Raw genomic sequence first — 15,809 nt, forward strand, 5'->3', positions numbered from 1 at the left:
AGAAGCTTGTAAACTGAGACCAGTAGCAAAACTAGAGCCAACAAGTTTTTTGTAGTTTAAATATAAATGTATTTCTGAGAGTGGCTATGGGAATTGAGTAATCTGAATTGATTAATTTTCATGTCAGTAAGAGACAAAGACAGGGAATGTATGGATGCAGGTAGGAGACTGCAGGAGGGTAGGGATGGACAAGAAGTCCAATGAAAATAAAGAAATGAATGGAGCATTTAAACTTCCTTTTCATAGACAAGGAATGACAGGGAATTTCTGGAGAGATCAGAACATGCACAGAGGCTGGGCTTTTAGAGCCTCTTAGGCAAGAGTAAGAAATTAAAGACAAATTTTCGAACAAGGTCTAATGATTTAAAAATGACCATCTCAGTTGGGATGAGGCTTTAGGTAAGTCCTTTACTCAGAATTTTGAGCTACTTCTCTAGATTAAAAAGAAAAATAACCCACAAAGCCAAACAACTAACAAAAAATTGCAAGTCCTGCTGAAACATTCACTGAACTGTGATTTATTTGCATATGTTAGGGAAATGTGGAAATGTTCTCCTGTGTGGAAATATATTTAACTGCAGTGGTTTTCTTCTTCAATCATGGCATTTTCTAATGTGACAGAATAGTGACTGGCTCCTTCTCTGCTGTTGCTGTTAAATGGTGTTTTCTTTCCTAGGATTTGGACGTGGCAGAGGCAGAGGAGCAGAGAGGTTTTCCGCCCAAGGCATGGGGTAAGAAACACACAGAGCACAGATTTTAGGAAGGATCAAGCTCACTGACAATTCTGATTGTCAATTCTGATTACCACTGTATGTATTAATATTGCTGTATGTATGATAAATCAATATGGATGCAAAAGTTCACAGATCTGTTAGATAATAAATTGATTTTTTTTTTGTTTTAAACTAATATTTGTAACTAGATACACTTATACAGACCTAATCTGAGTTCACTCAATATTAGTATATTAAACTTGGAGAACCCACTTGTAATGATCAGTAACAGCCACAGAGTGCCTAGGAGACTGAAAAGTTCTGTGTGATTCTAGGTCTATTTAAAAAAAGATTTGTTTCAGTGTACCATGGAATGTGAGTCCTAAATAAAACAGGTAGACTACTGATTATGAACTTTCTCCTGTTTTTGAGGTTTTATGATTTAGCTGTTTGGACATGCACACACCCTAAAACAGAATCAAAGGAAGTTACTGAGTAGCTCTAAAGATCGTTCTCATTTTTGTCAGAGTAACTTGATTCAGAGAAGCATAGCCTCCACTTATTTCAATGTTTGCTTTAAATGATATTTCATGTAATGTCAGTGATGTCATGATGAACTGATGGCTAGTTCTACTTCTCTAATAATCCTTCTTGTTCACAATTCCAGTGCTAAACTAAAAGGAAGTTTTTCTGTAATAGTCCTTTTTACCTGTTATGTACATCTGTGGTTTTTTTGGAATTAGTATCAGGAGTGCATTATGAAATACTATTACCGATACTCAACTACTGTCCTGCACAAGTCTGGTGCTCTGAAAATACATGCCTCTAGTTTCTCATCAGTCAGCCACAGATAAACTATCAGCTGAGAAAAGCTTAATGCTGAGCATATAAATTGATGCTTTATTGGATGGGGAGGGATAGGTATGCTGTTAACTGCTTTTTTAGGAATTCTTATTTTGGGTCAGTTTCTCAATAGTCTCCTTGCTTTTTTCCTTCTCTTACTTTTCACTTTTTTCCCTTTTTTTTTTATCAATGTCTACTCATAGAGGAAAGATTTCTTTGGAAACAAAAATGATAGATAAATATATGTGGAAATTGTGATATTAAATCTAATACAACTTCAGCTAAAAGTGATGACACTTGTGTTCAGTGAATGACCTGTGTGTTCTCTTCCATTTCTTCACTTTTAAAAATGTAGGACATTTAACCCTGCAGACTATGTGGACTCTTCTGCCAATGACTTTGGGACAAAATCAGAGATTTGGGAGATTGGTCAGAATGATGCAGATGATGGCACGGGTAAGATGCTTCCACAAGTGGAAGGATTGGAATGAAGACCTATAGCAAATTGCACTTAACTGTAAACTAACAGAATGGTTATTTTAACTTCCAAAAATGTAAATACATTTCACGTGGCAAAGATTTCATTTTTATAGCTTAACTGCTGCTAAATTGCAGAGAACATGCTGGAGCCTGGTTAAGTTGAAGGGAAGGCAATTGGAAATTTTGTTTTGTTTAGTACTGTAACAGTCCTTTGAGAAACAAATGAATTTGAGGAGTTATTGGAAGAACTTTGTATGTGAAGAATTGTTTAGATATCTGAAGTACTGCTTAAGATCTCACCTAATTGTAGTTAAGGGTCTAAGTACTGCTAAAAGCAGTTGGTTAACAGGCATTGAGCAGTAGGATCTGATTATCTAAGTGGAAGCAAAAGGAAATGAAAAATGGTTGATAAATATAAATCTACTTGGTGACACTGAGATGGCTGTGGAAGCTCCACCTATACAGCATAGGAACCTGAGTATGTGAATGTCTGGGATGGAGGAGAGGTCCAAGATCTGTCACCTCTGAGAAGAATTCTCAACTAAAGCACGAGTAGGCACTTGAACAGAAACCAAAAGAACAGTCTGCTTTTCTGAAGATAGAGACAGCCATATGTTTCTATATGAAGTTTTGAGTATGAAATGTGCACTTCTGGCTAAAGGTAAGAGATGAGTCTGGAACTAAACCACTTAACAATGGTGACTCAGAAATGATGAATGTGACCTGTTCATCTATGATGTGGAAAAACAAGATAGATTGCTACTTACCATACTCTGATGCAGAAGATGAAGACAAAGGAAGGCCTGTGTCATGATGAAGAAATTCATTTATGTTATTATCCACACTTGGGAACCACCAACTGATAAAAGAGACCCTTAATTGCCTAAGCCAGCTTAAATGATTTTGTCACATCCCCTCTGTCCAAGTGTGGAAGGAGAATACTGATACTGGAGACCAGTGTGTTCTTTGTTGAGCACTGCAGTAAGCTTCTTAAGGTGCAGCTTTCTGAACTTTATAAAAGTTGTTTTTCACTTAACCAGAGAAGGTAATAACAGGCTTAGAGTTCAGGTGGGCTTATTAGACATCTGTCTTGTCACTCTTTAATGTCTGGTAGTCCAGTATGGGAAAGTGGCACTAAGTATATTGTTGGCTATTGAAAGGGAACTCTCTTGCCAAAGATGGCATCTTTCCAGGAAATTACTCTTTAAATGACTTGATGCATGACCAAGGAGCATGCCTTTTACTTTTACTTGTGTTAGTTTTTCAGATAAGTTTATCAGTTAAGGAATTAGAAGGGTAGCTAATGACATGAAAATACACCTAATACTGATGCTGTTGTTTGCTGTATGGTAGTGGAGGACAGGATATATTATCCACAGGTATTACAGAAGCAGTAAGATTAACTGACTAAAGAAGATATACAAGAAAGGCATGATAAGATTGGAACAGAGGTAGAAAATTGACTGGTTATTTATTAAGATAACTAGGAAGCTGTGGCTTACAAATTACTTGGACTTGCGTTCTAATTCCTGAGTGAGTTTGAATGTTTTGTGACTTTCCCTGTGACCTGTGTAGCCTTCATATACCTCCCCCTTGCAACCTCTGTTCCCTCTTGTGGATATCTCCTCAGTCTTGAGTAATGGAAGAATTCTGCCCAGAAATGAGAGTGTCTGGGTATGGCTGACCAGATCCCTAGAGAGTATGAATGTGTCTACTCTAAGGGGTTTGCTTCTAAGCAAAGTAGTGGAAATTGAAAGTTTTCTAGCTTCTGTGTGCAATTTGTTTTTTGATACCATGTATGTTTTTGATGTTAAGTCCTATGCATGTCAGCAAGAGTTGCACTGGATTTCAGTAAAGAACCTCAAGGCATGTATGCAAAGTTGGGGGGTGAAGCCAAGAAAGCCAACAGAGTTATGTCAAGCAGGTATTCCCTTTATTACAGCACTGGGTGCATGGGGGATTGCTCCACTGAACATGCACACCGAAGGGAGAAACAACTACATATTTAAAGGCATAGCATATACATATTCATTACATTCCAAGAAAACAGGCCAAAATTCCAAGAAATAATTAACATATTGCCCCACCCTCTTGAGCATGCCTTCTAAATACATGGTGGGGGTCTCTGGTGGTCATGGGATGAGGGCTAGTAATCAGTCATCCTTGCTGTGAATTTACAACCTTTTAAGGGGGGGTAGCCTGAACCGGATCCCACATATTACACTGAGCTGAGGCATCTGTTTTGCCATCTTATCTTCAACAACAGGACATCTGTTCTATTTTCTTATCTTTACTTGACAAGTTTTGCAGCCTCCACATTTTGTTCTTGAGCTTACATTTACACAAGCCTCCTGTCCTTCAGCTTGTATCCACTCAAGTTATGGGAAAGGCTGTTCTCACAATATAGAAAATCTGTTCTTGATTCAGGAATGTGATTAGATGTTTCTTTGGCCTTATTGACTCTTAAAAGTATGAATGAGTGTGTTGATGTAGGAAGATTTCAGCAGGTGAGGGGTGTTTGTCAATGTAGGGAGTTTCCTAGATAATAATTTGGTGAGTGGAATTTTAATGTAGTTGACTGTGAATGTCCTTTATTGTTGCTAAGTACCTTTTTGCTGTTAATGTTCCTTTACTTTCAGTGCAAAGACACCATAACTGACAAAACAAAAAAATTTTTCTGTGTATATCAGTATGGCAGTTTTCTTTTATAATGCTGCTTCTTTAGACAAGTCCAGACAAGTCCTTGGAATGCCACAAAAGTTCCTGAGGGAATTCTTCCCCTCCCCCTCAAGCATCTTCAGGGTCATTAAAGAGGAGGTTACAACTGGGGTAGTAGTTTTAAAACAAGTTGGAATGCTAGGAAGGTAAGGAGTGGCAGACAAGGTGTGAAGCTGGAAGCAGGTTGTACAAAGTTGAGGTGTTGATTTGACTTGTTAATCATAAATACTAATTTCCAATTTTTTATTACTTCCTTTTAGTTTACAGTACTGTGATTGTAGTTACAAATCAACAATCCCAGTAATAAGTTACCAATATGAAAATGCTGAAGAAATGGATTACAGGAAATGATATATGTATGTGTCAATGGCTTACAGGCTGGTTCGGCCCAGTTCCGTGAGTAGCGGGGCAAAGGGATTCACGAATCTGCGTCTCCAGAAAGGGGAAACAGGGGACCCCAAAATAATTAAAAACAGCAGCAACAATCTGAGGAGAAACAAACTAATTTACTAAATACGGTATCGGAATGCTAGATAACACACTATAATACAATATAATTAGAATTGAAGCAAATAAATCAAACATAATGAAAGAGAATGTCCAAAAGGTGGAAAGGCCTCACCATAATGCTGAGGTGAGACGCGCAGTCAGGTCAAGCAGCAGGGAGGAGAACCAAAAGAGAGAAGGTCTCGAGACCTTGCCAGGGGTTATATCTCCTCTCTGAATGCAAAGTCCTCTGGGATATGTAGTTCTTCTCTTCCAGACAGGTGCCCGGAACTGGAGCATTAACTCTTTAACTCCCAGTGCACTACATGATGTTATGATGTGGAATACCAGTAACCATAAATCATAAAACCATAACAGTATGGAAAGCTGTAAAGTCTGTAGTGGGCTAGTGAATGTTAGGTAAGATTATACACAGAAGAAAGAGAGAGTAGAAATCTCTCTTTATTCTCTACTACCCAGTTCCATATATTTTTTCTTCTACAAAGGAGGAAACAAAATTAGCTCATTCTAGCAACATAGAGAATTAAAAAGGTGATAGTGGGCAACTACCTGAAGAAACAAAACAAATTTTGCATATCAAAATGTTTTCTGAAGGCATCTTACCAATTGTCAACGGTTTAAGGGCTGGTCCGGCCCCATTCGGCGACTAGTGGGGCGGAGGGATTTCGCAAAATCCGCGCCTCCAGGAAGGGAAACAGGGGACCCCAAAATAATTAAAAACAGCGGCAACGATCTGAGGAGAAACAAACTAATTTACTAAATATAGTATCGGAATGTAAGATAACACACTATAATACAATATAAATCAATAATAATTGAGAGAAAGATTGTCCGAGAGCCAAAGGCCTTACGCTAATACTGAAGCCTTGCGTGCAGTCGGGCGCAGCAGTAGCGAGCCGATCCGACAGGGAACACGGCGAGACGAGAAGAGGGCCGAGTCGGATGACCTGCGCCCTTATATCTGTTCCCTTGAGCAGGAATGATAACAGTACTCGAAAAGGCTCTTGGGGAACGTAGTTCTTCTTCTCTTCCAGGCAGGTACCCGGAACTAAAGCATTTGCTCTTTAACTCCCAGTACACTGCATGATGTTGTGATGTGGAATACTGATAACCAAAAATCATAAAACCATGACACCAATTTAAATTATCTCTGGAGTTTTAAGTACTTACGAAGTATTTCCTCATTAAGCCAGTGCTGGTTGAGGATTAAATTCAAAGTTTCCAGCTAAAAAAGAAATATGTTATTTGTTTCCAAAATATAGTTTGTTCCATACGTGTTCTCAAAGTGCTCTAGAATCTCTTACCCTGAATCATTGCAGATGCCAGAGAAATCACAACAGCCTGACTGAGAGGTATTTCTACAGGCATCAATGTGTAATTCTATAGAAAAGCTAGCTGATTCTGTGGAGGTAAAAACTTGGAGTTGCTGGTTGAAATAGAAACAGAGTAAAGGTTGAATCTTAATGATTCATAACTTTTTTGTGTAATTGTTTTCCAAATAATTCAACATCTTAGTTCTTATAGAAGTACGGTACTACAGAAAGGCAAAGAGAAGGGACAGGTGGAAGGAAACAAAATGACCAGTGTTTATCCAAAAGGAAATTTACAGACTGATACTTTTGTGCAGGTGTGCTGAGTCAATTCTCTTACCTTTTTGTAATGTACAAGGCAATGAGATATCTCAAACAAAAGATTGCATCAGTTCTTAAAAACAGGTTAGAATGGATGGAGGTGTTCAATTTTCAAAGTAGATCATAAAAACAGATATTGTATTTTGGTAATTTACTCATACCTTAACTTTGATAGCATTTCATAATTTTCACAGAAAAACATAATTTATATAATTCTGGTTATGAGCAGCCTTAAATGACTTTGAAACTGAAGAATGGCAACCAAGAAAAAAAAAATGGTGTATCTGTCAAGGCGGGAGAATAGTATGTAGTGGCTCAAAGTTGCAAGGAAAATTGCTTTTTTAGCACTGCTATAGAAGTCAGAAGGAATGTTTTAAAGAATCCTTCAACCCATTTTACAATGTGGATATAATCCAGAAGAAAAGGATTAGCACAAGTTTTAGACCAAAATAAAATGATTTGGGGGCAAATATGTATGTCTGATAATTCAAAAAAGGAAAACAAAAAGTAATGGGAAGTGAGAAAATGGAGGAAATAATTGAAGTTTTACCAAAACCGTATATTATATGCACTGTTTATTATGACTTTCTGAAACTGAACTTGATGCAGAAGAAAACAAGAGACAGTCACATATGGAAGCATAAGCTGAAGTTGATATAACAGGGATCCTTGAAAACACAAAGTATAATTTCAGTGGAAAATACAACTGTTAAAAAGTAATGCTTTGCAAGGTGTGGGGGTATATGTTAGGAAGATAATATATGGAGCTACAATCATGCCAAGGTGGAGTATAGACAAAAAGGCTATTGTCACACTCATGGCAAGATCAATCTTAGAATCCTGTCAGTACCAGGAAGCTGTTAGCAATGTGGATTTAATTTGGAGAAGAGCAGTAAAACACCTGAGACTGGAAGGATTGAGTGTTAAGTGACAGTAATGAACTTGGCCTGGGTCAACTAATAAAATGGTGAAGGATTATGTTCAGTATTTGAAGTTGAATGTTTAGAAATGTAGTCATCAGTAGAAGCAACAAGTAAATATTTACATGGAATGGTAGAAAAAAGTCCCAAGTATTATTCCAAACAGCACCAGTATCCCAAAGGTGGGGGGGGATGACATGAGAGGTGTTCTGTGTTGAGGCTTTGTTTTAATGGACTGAGCTCTGTTGTTGGAGTTCTAGCACCAGCACAAGGTTTGTCTTCTACAGAGATGGGTCTTGCTCTGGCTAACATGAAATAAATACAGACAGAATAAATATGGGGATGAATTTATTTAAAGAAGAAATATCAGAGGAAGTGACCCTGTGCTGATCAGGAGAGGGGAAAGAAAATCAACTGTCTCCAAAGAGTGCTACTCATCAGGCTTCACCTTCTTTCCAGAATTCATGTCAAAATATGTGGTTTAGTCTAGAAATTTGAGGTACTGTAATACTTTTGGCTTGTTCTCATATGATTGTTAGTTATTTTTCAAGTGCCTCAATATTTTGAAGAAAGAATTGACTAGTTAGGGGCTATTTGGTTTAAAAAACAAAACAAAACAAAAAAAAAAAACATGAGGAGGAAATGTTTCAGGCAATTTTATATTACTCCACAGAGCTAACACAGAGTGGATGTTACCTTGTTCAGGACCTGACAAATAATTTTGGATTCCCAGGTAAAATGCATGCAGTAAAATGCACAAATGCACGCAGCTTGGGAAATAAACAGGAGGAGCTGGAAGCTACTGTGCTACTAGAAAATCACAATATAGTTGCCATCACTGAAACCTGGTGGGATGATTCCCACGACTGGAGTGTGGCTGTTGATGGCTACAAGCTGTTCAGAAGGGACAGGAGAGGAGGAAGTGTTACTATCTACATCAGGAAGGGAATAGAATGTTTAGAGCTGTACTTAAAGAATAGACATGAGCTAGTCAAAAGCCTGTGGGTGACAGTTAGAGACCAAGGCAGCAAAGGGAGTCTTGTGATAGGTGTCTACTAAAGGCCACCTGATCAAGCAGAGCCTGTCGATGAGGCCTACCTGCAACTACAGGAGGCGTTGCAATCACAAGCGCTCGTCCTGCTGAGGGACTTCAACCACCTGGACATCTGGAAAAGTAGCACGGCAAGCTGTAGGTGATCCAGGAGGCTCCTGGAATGGGTTGAGAATAACTTCCTGAGCCAAGTAATAGATGGCCCCACTGGAAGGAATGCAATACTGGACCTGCTGCTCACCAGTGTAAATGAACTGATTGGTGACATCAGGACTGGAGACTGCCTGGGCTATAGTGATCATGCTATGGTTGAATTCATGCTCCAGAGGGACATGAGACAGGTGAAGAGTAAAATTAGGAAGCTAAATTTTAGGAAAGCTAACTTCCAGCTCTTCAGGGAGTTAGTCAACAAAACATCCTGATAAACTGTCCTCATGGGCAAGGGTGCAGAGCAGAGCTGGCAGATCTTTAAGGAGGCTTTCTTCAGGGCACAAGAGCTCTCCATCCCCAGGTGTAGCAAGCCAGGAAAGAAAGGCAAGAGACCAGTGTAACTGAACTGGGACCTGCTAGTCAAAATAAAGAGCAAGAAGAAAATGCACAGGCAGTGGAAACAGGGACAGATACTGTGGGAAGAGTATAAGGAAGCTGCTATGCTGTGTAGGGATGGGGACAGGAAAACCAAGGCCCAGCTTGAAGTGAACTTGGCAAGGGATGTCAAGAACAACAAGAAAGGCTTCTACAGGTACATCAACCAGAAAAGGAAAGTCCAGGAGGGTGTACACCCCCGACTGAGTGACACAGGCAGGCTGGTAACAACAGACAAGGAGAAGGCTGAGGTCCTTAACAACTTTTTTGCCTCCATCTTCCCTGATAACTGCTCGTCACACAGCCCTCAAACATTTGGTTTGGTGGGAGGGGGTCAGGGAAGCAATGTCCCTCCCACTGTAAGCAAAGATCAAGTTTGTGACCACCTGAGGAACGTGAACATCCACAAGTCTATGGGTCCTGATGAGATGCATCCCAGAGTCCTGAGAGAATTGGCTGAAGTAGTTGCCAAGCCACTCTCAAAGATATTTGAATAGTTGTGACAACCAGGTGAAGTCCCTGGTGACTGGAAAAAAGGTAACATCACACCCATTTTTAAGAAGGGTAAAAAGGATGACTCTGGGAACTACCGACCTGTCAGTCTCACCTCTGTGCCAGGGAAGATCATGGAGCAGATCCTCCTGGAAAATATGCTAAGGCATGTGGAAGGCAGGGAGCTGATACAGGAGAACCAGCATGGCTTCACCAAGGGCAAATAATGCTTGACCAACCTAGTGGCCTTATATGATGGTGTCACTGCATCAATGGACAAGGAAAGAGCCACTGATGTCATCTATCTGGCCTTCAGTAAGGCCTTTTTGACACGGTCGCCCACAACATCCTTCTCTCCAAATAGGAAAGATGTGCATTTGGTGGGTGGACTGTTCAGCGGATGAAGAATTGGCTGCAGGATCGAGTCCAGAGAGTGGCGGTCAGTGGCTCCATGTCTGGATGGAGATCAGTGACGAGTGGTGTCCCCCAGGGGTCGGTGCTGGGACCGATAATCTTTAAGATCTTCATCAGTGACATTGACAGTGGGGTTGAGTGCATCGTCAGCAAGTTTGCTGATGACACCAAGCTGTGGGGTGCGGTGACACACCAGAGGGATGGGAAGCCATCCAGAGGGACATGGACAGACTTGAGCAGTGTGCCCCGGTGAACCTCGTGAGGTTCAGCAAATCCAAGTGCAAGGTCTGCAACTGGGTCACGGCAACCCCCAATATCAATACAAGCTGGGGGATGTTAGGATAGAGCACAGCCCCACCGAAAAGGACTTGGGGGTACTGGTGGACGGCAACTGGACACGAGCCAGCAATGTGCCCTCACAGCCCAGAAAGCCAACCGTATCCTGGGCTGCATCCAAAGCAGGGTGGCCAGCAGGGCGAGGGAGGTGATCCTGCCCCTCTGCTCTGCGCCGGTGAAGCCTCACCTGGAGTGCTGTGTCCAGATGTAGAGTGTTCAGTGCAGGAGAGACATGGAGCTGTTGGAGTGCGTCCAGAGGAGGGCCACAAAAATGGTCCCAGGGATGGAACACCTCTCCTATGAGGAAAGGCTGAGAGAGCTGAGGCTGTTCAGCCTGGAGAAGAGAAGGCTGCGAGGTGACCTGAGAGCGGCCTGTCAGTATCTAAACGGGAACTTCAGGAAAGAAGGGGACAGACTCTTCAGCAGGGTCTGTTGTGATAGAAAAAGGGGAAATGGTTTCAAGCTCAAAGAATGTAGATTTCGGTTGGATATAAGGAAAAAGTCTTTTACAGTGAGGGTGGTGAGGCACTGGAACAGGTTGCCTAGTCGTGGATGCCCTGTCCCTGGAGACTTTCAAGGTGAGGCTGGATGGAGCTCTGAGCAGCCTGATGGAGCTGTGTTGTCCCTGTGCATTGCAGGGGAGGTGGACTCTATGGCCTTTAAAGGTCCCTTCCAACTCTAAGGATTCTATGATTCTATGATTTTAAAAGTTCCCTCCCTTCTCGTCCTGTGTGCATCTCCCTGTGTTTGGCCTGCTCTGGCCTGGCCTGGTGGGTGCCGCTTGGTCAAAGTGTACCAAAGACTGCACTAATTTATTGGTTTAGTACAAATATGATTTAATGCTGTCTTCAGAGGGCTTTTTCTGTAAGGATTTATCCTGAAGGATTGTTTAAACAAAAGGATGTGATTAAGATGGTAGTAGTTATTTTCCTTTTGGGCTTGATCAAAGGTAATAGTTAATGGTACCTTTGCTTCAAAGGTAACGGTAACTTTTCTGGCAGTGCTTTGTTGGCTTGTGACTGTAGTTGAAATAGAAGCTCAGGCTGTTGCTGGGTTCCCCTTCCCTATGCTTATGCTAGTGTGCAAGGCCTTAAGTATGATCATTGCTCTTGCATCTCTGTCTCCTGTTTCCTAGGGAAGTGATCAGGCTTTTAAATCTATAGGGTCATTTCCTGCAGTTTTATGCTGTATGCTGCACTTTGCCATGTGCTGTGGACTGGGTGCTATGCTCCACTGTTTGTCAAACAAATTCTACCAAAAGTGATGGGAAGAAATGTTTTACAGTTATAGCAGAAGCTTATTGACCATTCTGCTGCCAGTATATGAATTATATATTTGTTTTAAGATAAAATCCCCCTGTAAGGAGAAGAGATTTGGGTCACACTGCCTGCGGAGAGGGTTAACAGGTTGGAAAGAAGCCACCTGAGACATAACTTGGGTGCTGAATTTGAGAATGCTGAGAGTAGGATTATGGATGCTTGAGTATGTGTTCTGGTTGTATGGAAGTGGGAGAGCCTATGGAGGGGCTGAATAACCTCTCTCTGTCACTGAAGACAGGTGTAGGAGGAAGTTCTTCCAGCGTTTAATGTTAATCACTCTTGCAGATGTGTTCGTGCAAGCTGTCTGGATCCTGAAATCATAAACTAAAGGAAGAAAAAAACTTCGCAGAATTTTAAATCTGCAAAACTATTTCCTAGGGCTTTCCATGTTTCCAACCACCATCTCCTCACTATATTTTACTACTAATAAAAGTAGGATTGCTTAAAATGCAAAAGGATTGAAATATGACATTATGCTTATTACCTGGTAACTGCGTATTTTCCTTCCCCAAATTACAATAGGAGCATGGAAAAATTCAGTAGAAGAATGGACAGCAGAAGACTGGAATGAAGATGTAAGTGTACCTTTTTAGATAGACAACATTCATTATTTACCTTTTTCAGAGTCTTTGCATTGTTTTAAAAAACTAAATGTTCTAATTAATTCTTTCCTGTATGTATGCAGTGATATTTCTTATTATGTTTTTTACTGTAATTCTAATTTATTAAAGAGTATATATTTAAATGAGCTTAGTTTTAAGTAAAATTGAATCGAAAAATATTTTTATTTTGCTGGGTGACCTTCATATGGATAATAAAAATTTAAGTTTTATCTCAAATTAAGTATTAGTGAGTTATAGTTCTATACTGCTTAATGGCCATGAGTGTTGTCTGCATATTTCTGCCTAATGCTGTATAGGAATTTAAAACCATATTATTGCAACACTTTAAACTTGACAGTAAGCTTCATCACTTGAACAGTTATATAGACTCATCACTGATGCTTTTTGCTTTAAATGTGCATAATTACTTTGGTTGCTCTGAAAGTACTGCCTCCTTTTTATTTCCATGGAAACTACAGCAGATTACAAAAATCACAATATCACTATTTGACAGAGCAAATTCTCAGCTACAAATCACTATTTTTCAATATAGTCACCACCATTAGCTATGCATTTTCACCAGTGATGAACAAGAGCCTGCATGCCATGCTTGTAAAGATCTGCACCAGTGGAGGTGACCCACTGTTTCAGAGCTACTATGTTGATGTTGTTGCTGAAATGTACCCTTGGCCTCACTGTGCTCAAATCCACCATTTGGTCTTCACAATCTTTCAGCAAGTGTCGATGAATGTCAATAGGTGTCATTTTTTCCGCATGGAGGAATTCAGTGACACACCTTTGCTTCATAAGTACCTCCATGTCAGTCGCCATTTTGTCAGTCTGACCCTCTGCTGCCATCTGTTGCATAGCAACAAAATGTAATGGAATATTTGACAGGTAGGTTCAGCCTCTACTGCCATACCACCAACATCCACTTTTGATGTCGTGGGCCAACATAATAAAATAGGAGGCAATACTTTTGGAGTAGCCCTCATATAGCAGTAGTCTTAGCTTTTATTTGAAACAGCAATTTTTTTTTCTTCAGTTCATCATACTAAAACAGTATTGTGGTTTTATTATTTCTGATTTGTTGATGTTGGGATTCCATGAGGATGCTCGAGTATATTTTCCTGTTCCCATTGTATATCAGCTGGTCATAGGATTTTTTAAGTGTTAAATATGATGTCTGCTTGATGTTTTGAGAATGGTTTTATCATAGGAACAAAGGCTAAATGAAAAGCACAGACATTTCACTGCAGGTAGATGAAATACCCTTGTGAAGCTGCCTAATGCAAATGGTTCACAACTATTGTTCATTTGGTTCTGGGAAATTGCCAGTGTCTCAGTGAAAGACTGGTGAGTTTAGTGTATGGTGAGCATTAAATAATTTTGTCAAAAGATGATAATGCTAACTCTAAGAAATAACTAAATATATTTTATACATATTTTGACATTATAAAATATTAAATATGTTATATATATATAATAAAATATTAAATATTTGGCATATTTTATACATATTTTGACAAATGCCATTATTCCTGTAGGCTTCAGAATTAGTTGCTTGATTTAAGTTTGTGGCAATTAGTTTGCTGCAGGAACAGGGTATGGTGTAAATTTAAACGTAGCAGAGCTGGTAGCTGGAAATCTAGAATTTGTATGGCATGCTGGTTTACCTGAAGAGAACATTTCCTCTCATACTTTGAGCATACTTTTAGGTTGTCACAAATCATCTTCAGGCTCCTTGATTTTCTTAATTTTCAGGATTCATCAGTGTTTTGGCTGCTGTTTATCTTATTCTGGCTTGGGTTGGAAGGGACCTTAAAGATCATCTAGTTCCAAGTTATATGGGCATAAGAAACTACAGGCTTCTGCTGTAGATAGACTGACTGGTTATACTAGTATAACCATTTACATATTTATCCCTTTATCATTTTCAAACTCATGCTTGCAGAGCAATCAGTTCAGGATGTTAACACCCTTAGCAAAAATGCCAAGAAGGAATCTCAAATGTTAGTTCACTGTGTACACTGGAGTGCAAACCAACCTCTACTGATGGTTTGAGCTGAAATGTAAAACAAAGGAGTAGATGAAATGATTAAATGGGAACAGTGCATTGTTTTAGACTTCTGCAACAGGATTTATCAGAGCTGCTCTATGAAGTCCTAAATCATGTCTACACAAGGCAACATTAAGCTGATGATATACCAGCTGTCACATGAATTATTTTCTACTGGTATATTTTTGAGTTATTATTGCCCAAATTAGTGTAAGTACTTTGGTATACCACTGTGTGCTCAGTAGATGAAAATTCCTAATGCTTCAATTAAATTGGTATTTGATTCTATGGAAAAGACTTCGCAGAAGTTTTTGTTGTTGTTGTTGTCTTTTTAATCAGAGTTGTAGCATAACTGGTTATAACAGTAGTTTTGACACTTTTCATAGCATCATAGAATGGTTTGGGTTGGAAGGGACCTTTAAGACCATCTAGTCCCAACCCCCTGCTATAGGCAGGGACACCTCCCAGCACACCAGGTTGCTCACAGCCCCATCCAGCCTGGTCTTGAGTGCTTCTGGGATGGGGCATCCACAGCCTCACTGGGCAATCTGTTCCAGTGCCTCACCACCCTCACAATGAAGAATTTCTTCATAATATCTAGGCTACATCTATCCTCTTCCAATTTAAAACCATTTCCCCTCATCCTGTTGCTACCTGCCCTTCTAAAAAGTCCCTCCACAGCTTTCCTGTAGGCTCCTTCAGGACCTGGCAGGTCACTATAAGGTCCCCCCCAGAGCCTTCTCCTCTCTAGACAGAAAAGCCCTAACTCTCTCAGCCTGGCTGTGTAGGGAAGGTGCTCTAGCCCTCTGATCATCTTTGTGGCCCTCCTCTGGACCTGCTCCAACAACTCAATGCCCTTCTTGTGTTGGGGGCTCCAGAACTGGACACAGTACTCCAGGTGGGGCCTCACAAGAGCAGAGCAGAGGGGCAGAATCACCTCCCTTGACCTGCTGGTCACACTTCTCTTGCTGCAACCCAACGTACAGTTGGCCTTCTGGGATGCAAGCGCACATTGCCAGCTCTTGTTGAGTCTTTCATCAACTGATACCCCCAAATCCTTTTCCTCAGGGCTGCTCACAAGCCATTCTCCGCTCAAACTTTTATCTGGAAGTACATGACCAAGATGGAGTTTCTTCAGA

General features: G+C 40.3%; 1 protein-coding gene across 10 annotated transcripts in view; it reads left to right on the top strand.

The window, feature by feature from the left end:
• The window catches only part of UBAP2L2 (ubiquitin associated protein 2 like 2), a 115,005-nt gene that overhangs the window by 52,989 nt on the left and 46,207 nt on the right, over nucleotides 1-15,809 (top strand). For all 10 annotated transcript variants that reach the window (XM_040655184.2, NM_001277104.1, XM_040655175.2 and 7 more), the window contains exons 7-9: nucleotides 677-731; nucleotides 1,912-2,012; nucleotides 12,532-12,584. In XM_040655184.2, coding sequence (XP_040511118.1) covers nucleotides 677-731; nucleotides 1,912-2,012; nucleotides 12,532-12,584 — 209 coding nt within the window. The remainder of the gene's footprint in view (nucleotides 1-676; nucleotides 732-1,911; nucleotides 2,013-12,531; nucleotides 12,585-15,809) is intronic.

This window comes from Gallus gallus, chromosome W (genome assembly GCF_016699485.2).
Source record: "Gallus gallus isolate bGalGal1 chromosome W, bGalGal1.mat.broiler.GRCg7b, whole genome shotgun sequence".
NCBI classification, from domain to species: domain Eukaryota; kingdom Metazoa; phylum Chordata; class Aves; order Galliformes; family Phasianidae; genus Gallus; species Gallus gallus.